This window comes from Psilocybe cubensis, chromosome 11, assembly GCF_017499595.1.
Source record: "Psilocybe cubensis strain MGC-MH-2018 chromosome 11, whole genome shotgun sequence".
Taxonomy (NCBI): Eukaryota; Fungi; Basidiomycota; class Agaricomycetes; order Agaricales; family Agrocybaceae; genus Psilocybe; species Psilocybe cubensis.
The window spans coordinates 1,792,788-1,806,590 of record NC_063009.1 but is presented as its reverse complement, the minus strand read 5'-3'; the positions used below and the strand labels follow the sequence as shown (position 1 = coordinate 1,806,590).

At 46.9% G+C, this 13,803-nt stretch overlaps 2 protein-coding genes across 2 annotated transcripts; one reads left to right on the top strand and one right to left on the bottom strand.

The window, feature by feature from the left end:
* Positions 1–1,779: 1,779 nt before the first annotated feature.
* On the bottom strand, positions 1,780–4,537 carry JR316_0011675 (uncharacterized protein; the record flags this gene model as incomplete). The annotated part of the gene is made up of 10 exons (XM_047897320.1): positions 1,780–2,008; positions 2,171–2,467; positions 2,546–2,915; positions 2,981–3,092; positions 3,145–3,210; positions 3,265–3,624; positions 3,683–4,029; positions 4,078–4,140; positions 4,201–4,269; positions 4,321–4,537. 10 exons carry the CDS (start codon positions 4,535–4,537, stop codon positions 1,780–1,782), a joined length of 2,130 nt encoding a protein of 709 aa, XP_047743729.1.
* A 5,144-nt stretch (positions 4,538–9,681) lies between these two features.
* On the top strand, positions 9,682–12,814 carry JR316_0011674 (Mitochondrial dicarboxylate transporter; the record flags this gene model as incomplete). The annotated part of the gene is made up of 10 exons (XM_047897319.1): positions 9,682–9,812; positions 9,884–9,969; positions 10,253–10,405; positions 11,286–11,321; positions 11,413–11,501; positions 12,071–12,162; positions 12,241–12,325; positions 12,388–12,432; positions 12,505–12,540; positions 12,638–12,814. 10 exons carry the CDS (start codon positions 9,682–9,684, stop codon positions 12,812–12,814), a joined length of 930 nt encoding a protein of 309 aa, XP_047743728.1.
* Positions 12,815–13,803: the final 989 nt, after the last annotated feature.

Genomic DNA, 13,803 nt, shown 5'->3' with positions numbered 1-13,803 from the left:
TGGAAGCGGAATGCTGGTCGTCGGGAATGGCGGGACACACCGGCGGCAGCGGCGGCTGTAGTCTCGGACACAGACCAGCTGCGCGAAGCAGCTGGTCGTTGATAGGAAAGGTGGGCCGCTGTTGAGTCGCTATGTCGATGCGCGTTGTTGGGAGAAGGCGGGACGAGTAGCAGCAGCAATGCCGCTCTCATCAACACGAGAGCGGCATTGCGCGCACGCCTCTTTGCGCTGCTCGGACAGGGTGAGACGTTGGGGTGGAGGGATGAGCAGCAGTCGCAAAGCTGCTTGTAGGTTCATGGATGGGCCACGGTGAGGCAGCGAGACAATCGGCAGCCTTACAGTTGCTGCTCGTCGTCTCGTAGATACGACCTGGGCGGTGGGGTGGGATGAATTGCAACGTCGGCGCTGCTTGTCGTAACATGGGTGGGACGGGAGGCGGCGAAACAAGCAGCAACGCCGAGGTTACTGCTCGTCGTCTTGTACGAGCAGAGACGAGCAGCATAAGCTGCTCGTCAAACAGAGGAGGGGGCGGCAGCGGCAAGAGACGAACAGACGGAGGAGGCGGCGGCGGCGGCGGCAGAAACGAGCAGCATAAGCTGCTCGTCAAACGGAGGAGGGCGGCGGCGGTGGCAGCAACGAGCAGCTTAAAATGGAGGAGGGCGGCGGCGGCGGCAGAAACGAGAAAACGAGCAGCTTAAGCTGCTCGTTGAACGGAGGAGGGCGGCGGCGGCGGCAGAAACGAAGACGAGCAGCATAAGCTGCTTGTCGAACGGAGGAGGGCGGCGGCGGCAGAAACGAGCAGCATAAGCTGCTCGTCGAACGGAGGAGGGCGGCGGCGGCAGAAACGAGCAGCATAAGCTGCTCGTCGAATGGAGGAGGGCGGCGGCGGTGGCAGAAACGAGCAGCGCTGCTCGTTGAACGGAGGAGGGCGGCGGCGGCGGCAGAAACGAAAACGAGCAGCTTAAGCTGCTCGTCGAACGGAGGAGGGCGGCGGCGGCAGAAACAAGCAGCATAAGCTGCTCGTCAAACGGAGGAGGGCGGCGGCAGCGCTCCTGCTCGTCGAACGAAGGAGGGCGGCGGCAGCAGAAACGAGCAGCTTAAGCTGCTCGTCGAACGGAGGAACGCGGCGGTGGCAGAGACATGCCCGCCGACGTCTTAATTGGTGCAAACTGTGAGGGAGGGGTGGGGGCAAGTAGGGCCCTATTCATAGAGATGTTGGAAGTGATGTTTGCCACTGAAAATGGCAGGTTACACACCTTATGGATCCCCCATTTCATGGGCCTCCCCTTTACCCCCTCCACCTTTCCCTTGTTGCTGGTTTGAACAGGCTGCTTGTTGTGGCATAGGCGGCAGTAAAGAACACCCTGTGGCACCACTGTGTTTGATTAACTGCTGCTCACACCATAACCCTGGCCCAGGGATGATCCTTGGTGTTATGAAGTGAGCAGCAGGCTTTCAAAAACACCGGTGAACCTCTTAGTGTTGCCAGAGAGAGCGTCAGTGGAGGGGAGGCGACAAAGCACAAGTTAAGACACGTCAGAATAATCAACCAAGAGCCTGTGACAAAATCGAGTCACGTCACATTTAGTTACAAAGTCGCGTCTTCGAGCAGGACGGTATCTAGCATTGGCTTGCCGTGCTGCTAGTTTTGTCTGATCACTCACTCTGTGTATCATTTTATTTACTAGGATCATTGTTTAGAATATTAGTTTGTCACACAATTCATTTATTATGGCACACAAGACTTCAGCAATTTAAGAGCATGTCTGAAGAAAGCTATTAATCCTCTGATAATTCCATATCTGCACTCCCGGAATCGCTTTTCTGATGACGAATTTGGCTGGGAAGTGAATCCGATTCCACTAGCGGTGGAATGTCGGCCAGATTGATACGAGGTCGGTCAATTTTAGGAAGTCCAAAAAATTGACAAAATTTGTTACAATCGTGCTCGAGAGCAAATGTTTCAAATTTTGTGTTTCCGTCACCAAATATAAGGCCTGGTATTGAGCTAAAACAATAAGGCTAATATCAGCTACCGCTATATGTAAATTAGTAACTGGTTACTGACGGATGGGTTATAATTTGAGGATCTGTTAGAAGGGTTCGTCCGCCTATAATAATCAGGAATTGCACTAATTAGAAAAGTAACAATTTAGTAAACAAGATATACGTGCCTTGAAAATCAGAAACAAAGGCAAGTCCCTTTGTCTCAATATATTGAATGTGTTGTGCAAACGAGAGGAATTGTGACCGTTCATTTTGTTCCGGATTCGCGAAATAAACGGGGCGTGCTGAGCTGTTATTGAGATATTTCACAAACCATGCATCACCAGTAGGAGATTTGCTTTCGATGTATTCTTCCAAAAGGTAGACATTGGCATTGTTGGTCTTGGAAATAGCAAGACCCGAGTTGACGTAGCGCATAACCGGAATAGTAAAAGGAGGCACTCCTCTGGTGCGCTTTTCCCTTTGAATAAACCTAATAAATTTACCATGCATTAGTGCAATTGGAACCTTTTTAGTATATTTGAGAATAAAAGCTTACTGATAGACGAGTTCCATAAGAGCAGATGCCCAACCAAGACAGTTCAATTCAATGCTGACCTTTTTTGCCTGAGTTTGACCCTCGTAAACAATAGGCTTGTCTGTTACTGGGTCAATACCACCAAATATTTGCTTGATACAAATACGAGTATTTGAAAGTTGACTGCCGAGAAAGGGCGTAGAAGTATATCCCACGCGAGCCAATTTAAAAGCTCCTTTAAACGGTATAGCTGAAGGATCATAGGAAATAGTTGCATTCATTGGTGCAAAGTGCTGGGGATTTTGAAGCTCATCTGGGTTTTTAACCAAGTCGCTGAATGAAACTGGAGGTGGTAGTTTGAAGAACGAAACATCTTCAATAACTGTCTGAACTATAAAAAAACATGAATTTAGTACATTTTCTAACTTTAAACATAGAAAAAGATTTAAAACTTACATAACGATTTCATATTTTTTTTGCGCGGTGGGACTTGAAGCTGAAGTGCATTTTTTAGCTCATCTGCTGTATGCTGAAGTGATGGACCCTCTACTGGATCAGCCTCAAAATTCTAAAATTGCAGTAAGTCTGTGGTTGTAAGTAGAACAAAAATGTTTACTAACATCTGATTCCCAATATTTGCGCTTTACAGCCTTAGATGCTATACTTCCATGAAGCGAAGCTGAAGGCTTTAAAATATATTAGTCATTCTCATTACAAAAGAAACCTAGTAAAACACTTACCTGCATTTCATCATTCCGCCGATGAGAAGTTTCCTTTGGCTCCGTAATATGGTCTATTATAGACTCATAAAGGCGGTGAGTAATACAAAGGTATAGTTCAATTCCTTGCTTCGGAGTAAAAATCTTTGAAAGCTTATTCCGACCTTTGAAACTGAAAAAGTGTTCTGATATAGCATCAACATCTGGCTGTTTTGGAATAAGTTCAACCCATAACTTATTCCTAACAACACAGTCATCGATACGCAAAGGAAACCCCTTTGACCATTCCAAAAATTGAGGAAGTAAAGCATAATACATTACCCGTTTAAGATTAGTTAGACCTATATGAACTGGAATATTTGAAACGGCCTCATGAAGACCCTAAAATATACCAATATTAAGCTGAATATATCATAGAAATAAGAACCAAATTACTTACAGCAATATGAACTGGGCTTTTTTTGGTCGGAACACGGACAGAAAGCCAAACTTTGACCACTACAAGCTCTGCATTGGCTGCGGAGCTATACGCCATAGCCGCAAAATGTTGGCGCATCTCGTTATAAAATCCATGTGCTTCTTGATAGCCCGGATTGAGTAAATCCTTTTGTGGAAAGGTAAGCGATTTGGCTTTGAGACCGACATTCACAACAGTCGATCCAGGACCAGACAGAGCTCCAAAAGAGCTAACGCCTTGTTGTCGAGCAGGCCTATTTGTGACTGGAGAACCATATGCAACACTTTGTGTAATATTTCTTCCCACAGCAACAACAGGTGCAAGGCGCTCTAATTATTGTTCAGATTTGGACATTACCGGATAGTTGGTTAACTTACCATCACGCTGCGCTGCAGCAATATGCTTCTGGACTATAGCTGCTTCGGAAGTTGCAGCATTATCTACTATTAATTTTCAATTTAAATGAGAAACCATTATTCCAAAGATTAAACATTACTCACCACGACCAACGTGAGCGGCAGCTGAAGCAACCGGCAAAGCTCTAACATTACGAGCTGCTATTTCGGACTCTAATAAAGATTATAAAGTCAATTAACAATAAATATTAAAGATAGACTAACTGTGACCCTGATTGTTATCACGACGTATCGTAGTTTTCTTCGATAAATAGTACTCGTAGCATGAGCCACAAAGGTAACGCCCTTCGCCTTGATGCTTATTATGCATCCATTGGAGCCGGGTACCCGGTGCAAATTGCTGTTTGCATCGATTACATTGAACTGGCATGTTCTGCTCCGATGTAAACTCGGCCTCATAATCTCCAGTTGGCTTGTTCATAATAGAAAATGGTGAATAAAGCAGGATAATCGTGGAAATGGTTAAGGAATAAAAGTGTCCAAGTCGTCCATCGGTTCAATGGACTCCTATTCACCTACTCCTGTCGTGACATTTCAAATTGATATCAATGTTCTAAAGTTCTATGGGTTTCCATAGGGCGGGAGGTTTGGTTCTTAATTATTAAAAGTAATTTATAGGAGCAAAAATATGAAGGTATGTGAACAATACTGAAAGTACTCTGCAGCGAGTTGTGCTCTACACGTTCAGTACCGAACAAATATTTAATCAGTCACGGTGACATCGTGATACACCTTGATTTATAAAGCAAAATGACTATTTATTTATTTATTGTTTAATTTACAAAGGCCATCACGCGGCATGAGCCAAACATTGAGCAGATCAGTCTGGCTTTCCATAGGGGAGACGGTACGTGTGGAATTCCCCTGAGCTAAGGCGAAGGCGATGTGAATGATGTGGTACTGAGTGTGATGGAAGGAGATGAAAGATGGTTGGTGTGGCTTACTATATGAACACTCTTTGGCCTTTTACGAAAAGACTGTATTGATCCCATTGAACATCTGGTGTCAGCTTCCTAGCTTGAATGCGCGCAGTAGCGTTCGCAGAATCTGAAATAGCGCGGTGGAGGTGACCAGCAGAGGATATCGCAAGGAATAAAGGAGCAGATACACGATTCCTTGCAGAGATCTGAGACGCGACGGATGTAAATATCAACGACGCTAATAACAACCGCCAACAACCCTCTAAGATTTTGATACCCATAATTTGTAGGTCAACGTCGTGAGGCGTCTTTTCTTCCGTGGACAAGGCAGGAACGCGAACCTGGGTATGGTGCAAAGTACACCACTTTATACCCCTCGAATAAGCATCACGTTCAGCAGCAAAAAAAGAAGAACCAAGAACGAAGAACGAAAAACGAAAAACGAAAACGAGCAAAACGCCCCTTCTTCGAATCTTTTACCTCGACACATGATAACACCCCATATGAAAGGAACCCTCGAAGTTGGAGACTCTCAATCTTTCATCAACGCTCAAAATGCCTACCATGGCGCATACATTCGCCTGAACAGCAGCTCAGCGATGCGCAGCGGCCCGTGGGCCGTGAAGCAGCGAAGGAGTGTTATTTGAGTGCACGTTGTGATTTCAGCGACGTGCCGGGGGCGGGAACAGCGAGCCGGGGAGAGCGAATCTATATTTTGGCACTGGTAAGTAACACTGAAATCTCGGAATGCATGGACAAGATTCAAGTGGTGTGTAGGTAAAACTTCGGAAAGACACTATTACCAGAGGCCGAGGAACAGAGAAAGCGGTGTATAAGTGGTAGGGCTGTGGACAGTTGTACTTGTATTTGCAAATAACCTGAGGAGCTTCAACATGAGATTTAAGTCGGATTGAGTCAAAACTGTTAAGGTAAACTCGCATGATATTGATAATAGCGAGGAGTGACTGTGGATTCTCCAATGTTCGGTATCTTCCTCTCCCACCGTTCACTGGCACTACATATCAGAGAGATGGGGGGAGTATCCCTATATCATAACCTTGCCGGGAGACTTGGGCCATGACCATGTTCGAACTTCGAAGTGGCCGCCGAAGTAGCTTTGAGCCGACTCTGGCGCCGTCATCCTCGTGCGTGGTATGCAGTGCAAATTGAGACCTAACGAGGCTGAATCGACAGTTGGATGATTCATGATAAGGTAGCAAAAGTTCACAAAGTTGATCGCAAAAAGAACAGGGGGTGGATGCTAGGCGTGACAACACGAAAAAGCATCAACAAATATGATGTCACACCCTTGATCATAAGACTTAAGTACATCACGCGGCCTACTTGCATTAAAACGCGTCGCGTCGCGGCGCGCTGCGGATGAAATTGAAAATAGGGGCTTTGACACCCAAGACAAGACATAGAGCTAGAGCTTAGAATCTCGAACTTTTCGACTCATCATGGCCAACTCGAGTCGGACTCTTCAAGCTCCGAGAAAGTATATGTATAAGTCATAACTCTTACAAAATGTTACCGTCATCTCATGCTCTCATGCACCTTGTGCCTTGTGCCTCGCCACCCTACCATCTATGCAATACATTCATGTGTGTATGTATATTTATATTTATATGCATGTATGCATATGCGCCAAAGGGGGAGAAGGGAAGAGGTGTGAGGGGTGAGGGGTGCTTCGCATGCGACTGGGAATGTAGATGTAGATGAGTGTGGCCTGTATGACACGATTTTCCGTTCAGAACACAGAACACAGAACATCGTAGAGCGTATATAGAATCAACCAAACGCTACACAACAAGCTGCAGCACAAATTACACACATAATCCCGGGCCTCAGTACCTCAGTCGTCATCAGCCAAGATCAAGTAGAAGTAGGCCCTCGTGAATCGCCAGCGGGACGACAACAAGGATCGTTTTCAAGGAGCGCACAGCGGACTTGGGAGCCGTCGCGCTGCCAATGCCAATGCAATGGTGGTTGATCTGCGGTCTGCGGTCTGGCACGACTCTAACCTAACCTATTATACCGAGCCTAACAGCCAAAGCCAGAACGACAGTTAAAGCGAGAGCACAAGGTAAGAATAAGACGCAGATAGTCCGAGTCCAAGTCCGAGTCCGAGTCCGAGTCGTAGGAGCGTCCGGCATGAGCAGTTGATGATATTGATGATAGTTATAATGAGGAGGATGAGAAGGATGATAACTATAACGATGATGAGGATGGGGAGCGGAGGGGTTCTACGGTATAGTAAGAGCACAAACACGAACACTGGCATCTTCGGAATAGGCCTTCCGTTTCAACGTTTCGACTTGGATGAATGGTTTACTGGCAGAGTGCCAACTTGAAGTGCTGAGTGCAAAATGCGCAGTGCCGCTGGGTGAGTGGTAGGTATACGTACACATCTCCTTCTTCTTCTTCTTCTTCTTTTGGTTGTTGGGGGATAAATGAATGCATGGATGGATGCAGGGGTGTGCTGTGAAAAGGATTTAGACGGAAAAAGAGAAGGAGAAGGAGACGCAGACGCAGACGACGCGAAAATCTCGAGTTTGTCAATGAGACGCGGGCGGGCGGGCGGGCGGTCGGTCAGTCGGGCGTGGTCCACTGGCAATGTCCATCCAAAAGACCGTGACTGGCAGTTACAGTTGGTCTCGCTGAAAAAACGAATGAAAAAACTGAATCAAAAGAAATAATAAATAATAAATAAAAGGTATGAGAGATGTGTGCCATGCGTGATTATGCGCATTGCGTATCACTGTGATAATATTAGAGCATGATATGCTCGCATATATTCGTAGATATTTGGGTATACGGACGCGCCGAGGTTGTTGCGGACGCCTCACTGCCACCTGCGCTATTTCGATCTCGAAAGTTCTGCAGCCGAAGCAGACACATTCTGCAACCTGAAAAAGACGTGAAAAAAAATGCGAGATGTGAAATGTGAGAGATGAGAAACGACTAAAGAGCTGATACATACAGTTGAAGGTTACCGGATCTGAAGACGAGAGAAATTGTTCCCTCGTACGGTCATTCAATTCATTGATAAATTTCACGTCGTTTGGATGTGTTGTTATCAATTGAAATGCCAGTGAAACTATGGAGTGGAGGGAAAGGTTAAGGGAATGGAGGGTGACGTGGAACGTTGCGAGGCGGTTGTAAGTATAGCCTGCGCGGGCGCATGCGCATACACGTCCGTGTCCGTGTCCGTGTCTTTTGTAGCCCGGGACGATCGCGCTCGTGCTGGTGCTTGTTATACATAGCACGTTGGTGTGCGTGCTAAGTATATATGTCTCTAGTCTTCTCTTTTGATTGTCGGTGATAGCTTCCATGACGGGTGGAATATAATAGTATAGATAGTATAGCCATGTGTCGATGCGTCGATACGTGATAGCGGGTGAGGTAGGTGACGGTCATCGTTCGTTCAAGCTCCCTTTCTGGGTTGAGAGCCTGAGCTTGTGATAAATGAATGAGAAGCAGATGAATGGACAGAAAAGAAGGAACGATGCGTCGAACTTGTTTGGACTCTAGTCTGACTCTAGAGCAACCAAGACATTCGATGCGCCAGAAGAGTCGGACCCTTGAGCGGAAAAAGGCGAATTGGAATCAATGACATATGCCCATGTCGGGTCGATTCGGATTGTGAATTGAGGTGGTGAGGAGGATATATGACATTGACTGACACTGTCAAGGGGTTCCGCCGCGGGAGAGGGATCGCGATCCATCCTTCCGTGAGTGGATGATAGATGAATTTGTGAAGGAGGCGCAAGGGATGGGATAAAGGATATATATGGGGCGAGTGTAGCAGGTGCCGGTGAGAAGGCAGATGACGCTGGGAGAAGAATTGGTAATTGGATCGAATTCAAGGTGCCTGTAGGCTGTACGTACCCCACAGAGAGCTAAGAGATATAATGCGGGGTAGAGGTGGGTTAATTATAGAATACTTGTTATCTACTAGTTGAGCGTTGAGGATAGAGCAGAGGGATTGAGTGAGGTGCAGGGATGGAGATCATGAGATCATCGAGGCAGGTGACTATTTACAGGAAAGGAAGGAAAGTGTTGTTGTCACTCATCCTTCCCACTGCGGTACGAAATGGACTCATCTCCCGAACGAGCCAGATCTGGATGGTCCAACGGAGTCAAGAGCCGAGCGCGCTATTCATAGCAGGCAGTCGTCCTTCAAGAAGAATGCTTCCCTCTATTCTCATCCATCCAACTTGAACCTACCGACGCTGCACCGAGCGAGCCTCGCCTAAACATAGGGCCAGCATTACTTCTCCTTTCTCGCTTGTCAAGACTCGAGTAGTACATAGTAAACTCTGTTTCAACCGCCCCTGCACACGACCCACAATTCCGAGTACACACTCGTGTCCGTCTCTTATTTAACTAGTCTCTCTGCCTTTACCTGATTCCTCTCCTCCCTTCTTTCCTTCTATCTCCTTTCCTTACCCCGCCTTCCTCCCTTCCTTCCCCTGGGTGCCCACCTTTCCGTCCATCTAGATCCACCCATACAACCGTAGAGCACTGGCAAGTCTTTCTCACCCACCCAGTTCCTTACCAAACCACATCTAACAAGCGCACCACAGCACAGCACAGTGACCAGCATCGCATAGATCAACACACACACACACCCAAAAATCCAATGGCATCCACCACAACACCCCCGATCGAAGCAGCCGCCCCCGCCGCGCTCGCACCCGCCAAACCCAAGAAACAGCCCTACCCATTCTGGCTCGGCGGTGTAGCAGCCACCATCGCCGCCTCCATCACCCAGTGCGTTCCAGTTCCAATCTTCGGTCCTGCGATCCACTCACACTCACCCTCGTGTTTGTTTTGTCGTATAGCCCCCTGGATCTGACCAAAGTCCGCCTACAGGCCTCGGGCGATAAGCGCATGATTCAGAGTATCAAGAAGACGTATTCGACAGCAGGTACGCTATTATCTCTATTACCCCACCCCCTCGTTGTCCAGTTGATCGCATCGCAACGGACGGACGGGGGTCACGTCATTGTATTGTTCATGAATTGAATTAACGACTCGATCGCTGATCAACCGTTTCCCACCGCATTTCCTCCATCGTCAAACCTTCAACCTTCAACTACACTACACCACATACACACCGCGTCCAAACCCAATACTTTACACGCACCCAACCCTCACCAACACCAACGCCAACCAATTAAACTTCATAACCTGGCGCTGACACCACACAGGCGTCCGCGGCCTCTTCGACGGCATATCCGGCACATGGCTCCGCCAAATGTCTTACTCGATGTGCCGCTTCTGGGCCTACGACGAGAGCAAGAAGATCCTCGGCGCTGGTCCGGACGCGCCGGCGTGGAAGTTGGCGGCGGCTGGGAGTATGGGTGGGTTGTGTTTTTTTGTGTTTTTTTGCCAGAGTTTGGTTTTTTTTTTTTTTTCAGTTTGCTTTCATTTTTTTTTCGTTTTGCTTTGACTTTGCTATTGGATTTTACCCTGTTCGTTTTCATTTCGTCTCCGTGTCCGTGTCTGTTGCCGGGTCCGAGTACAGTCCCACTCCCCTTCCCACACTCACATCCCGACTCCCAATTCCCAACTCCCGACTCTGGACTGGACTCGCAAGTGGGGCCTCTCCACCATCCCACCATCCCATGGAGGAATTTAAACTTCGCGCCAGGCCAGGCACCCTACCTTTACCTATGCCTTGACCTTTACCTCTATTTCTACCCGGATTCGTGGAAGTTGATTTGCCGCCGGTTGAGGGTTCGGTTATGGGTTTGGCGAGACGCGTACATGTACGCGTACGTGTACGGAGTAGGCGGGAAACGCGTTCGACCCGACCCGCGTTACTTTTGACTTTTGCCTTTGCCTTTTGACTTTTTTTTGAATTGAGTTGGATTGGGTGATGGAGATGGAGATGGAGATGGAGGGTTTACTCTGCCCTGCTCTGTTTTGTGTTTTTGATTGGTGTAGCGAGCGGGCCAGTGGGCGCTTAGCTTTCGATTGGGTTGGGTTTAGGTTGGGATACGCGTTTTTCTTGGACCCACTCTTTTTTTTGCTGGGTTCTACTACCACGCTGTTTCTTTCTTTAGTCCTGGTTCTGGTGCTGGTTCTGGTACTGGCTTTCGCTTTCCTCCCTATTTCCCTATTTCCCTTTTTTTCTTCTTCTTCTTCTTCTTCTTCTTCTTTTGCTGTCCTTTTTTAGCTTTGTGATTTGGATGCACGAGTACAATGCTAACACCGCCCATCTCATCTTACATCTTACAGCTGGTGGTATCGCAGGTCTCATCGGAAACCCCGGAGGTACGCATCCACATCCACATACCCATCCACATCCACATCTACATCTACGTGCATCCGCCGTACTGAACCTAATACCCTTTTTTGTTAACAGAGATCGTGATGGTGCGGCTCCAGGGAGACTTTGCGAAGCCACCTGAGAAGAGGTTCAATTATAAGCATTGTTTTGATGCGCTTTTTAGGGTGAGTTTTTGCAGGTTTTTCTTTGCAGGTTTTTTCTTTGCATGTTTTTTGGGATTTTGGGATTTTGGGTTCTTGGGTTTTGGTTCTTTGGCTCTTTGGATTTTTTTTTTGGTTGGTTGGCTTTTTGGTTGCTTGGTTCGTTTTTGGTTGCGTTGGTTGGTTGCGTTTCTGGGTTGGTGGCGTTGCGCAGGTTGGGTTCGTATATGCGCGATTTGGGTACTCTGGAAGCTTTCAGGGACGTTTGTGGTGGTTCGACTGTGGGCGAATTAGGGGTTAGGGGCTACCGGTTAGGGGGTAAGAGCATTGATGCTTTGATCGTCGGCGTTGGTGGGATGATATCATTGCTAAGTGATGACGTAGGTCCTGGGACGGTGATCCGGCATCATTGGGCTGGATCAGGGGTAAAAAGCCGTTATACATTATGGGTCTGCTATGATTTTCAGAGCCTCGTTGGGTTATCGTTGGGTTAATTTTTTTTTGGGGGGGAAGGGGTTGGAGATGGTTCTTTTCGAAGGGGTTTTTACTCGTCCTATTGCATGTTACTAATGCCTTGAATTTCTCATTTTCAGATGGTGAGAGAGGAAGGTGTATCGTCCCTTGGTCGTGGAGTTACACCTAACGTCTTCCGTGCTGTGTTGATGAACGCCAGTCAACTCGCTTCGTACGTTATTATTTTCCACGTTCGCTTTTACAACCGCGTATCTCTGTCTCTGACCGTGTATTGCGTTGATGTTTGCAGATACGATTTCTTCAAGGCGGAGTTGTTGAAGACTAAGTATTTTGATGATAACATTATGTGTCATTTTACTGCTAGTTTTGCTGCTGTTCGTCTTTTTTTTGGCTTTCTTTCTTTCTTGATGTTGGACTGATTGGCTTGGGTTTGTAGGGAACTGTGGCTACGACTGTGTGCTCGCCTGCTGATGTGCTAAAGGTGGGTTTTTTGATTTTGTGTTTCGCGTTGTAGTTGTACATGATGATTGATGTTGTGGTTTATGTTATGTAGAGCCGAATTATGAATGCATCCGGACCTGGCTCGAACGTACGTTCTCTATCCAATTTTACTCTCCACACATCGTACTAACGCTACCTTCACAAAAATCTTTAAAAAAACAATACTTGATTAATAACAATAACAGTCAACACTAGGCGTCATCCGCGCATCGATGAAAGCGGACGGACCGATGTTCATGTTCAAGGGATGGGTGCCTGCGTGGACGCGTCTTCAGCCAACGACGATTTTGATATTTTTGACGCTTGAGCAGTTGAAGAATGGAGTGGACTTTTCGAGGTCGAAGGGGTTCACGTTTTTGTAGAGGGTAGAGGCGTGATTGGTTAGCTGGTAGCTGGGTGTGTGGGATTTGTACCCCCTTGTGAGGGATGTGTGGAAGTGGAAGAAAGAAGGAAGTGAAAAGAAGAAAGAAGAAACGATGGTTGATGGTTGATGGTGTTACTCTTGGACTGATGCTCTGGAATCATCCCATTCACGAATTTTTTTTTTGCGTGTGTTATTAATGATGTTGTGTTTTATACTGTTGTTGTTTTTTTCCCTTTTTTTCTCACTCATTCAGTTTAGTATTTACTTACTCGGTGCAAGGATTGGATCATTTACCTCACCCAACCATCCCCACCCTCCCCGGTTTTACCGTTATTCCCTTGCGTTTTTGTACGTTTTATAGTTTATCCCTGTACAGGTTCATGTCCATGTCCATATCCATGCCATGTCCATGTTTATACCCTTCCTTGATCGCGCGCGACGTGGGATTTCCCCTTCCCCCTCCCCCCCGCCCTCTCTTCTTCTCTCCTCGACTCAATGCTCGTTATCACGCCGTCTGGCGGTAGTCAAACCAATCATTAACATCCCCGCGGTGATATTATAATTTTTAGCTTTCAAATTCCAATCCAATCCAATCCGATATCATCATCATGTTTTTTTTGTACAACTACATTGTACAAATCATTCAATGTACACATCGAACTGCGAACTGTGATCTTTTTTTTTCTCGTAATTTTCTCGGTGCTACCATCAACTTGAACGGTGTTTTGTATTAGTAATTTGCAAGTTTGCGCTGGGCCGGTGCCTGGTGGCGGCGCTGTAGAGTTTAAATTCGGAATGACCGTACATCGGCTTTTTTGCTTTTCATATATTTTTGAATGCTTATGCATCGTTTCATTGAGTGTGAGGGTGTTACAGGCTGTCAACAGGCTGTTTACGAGAGACTAGGGGAAGCAAGGACCGCGTTTCGTGTGTTCTGGGCCCAAGAGACTATTTTTGCGGATAAAAATAAATATGTTTTGACGTTAA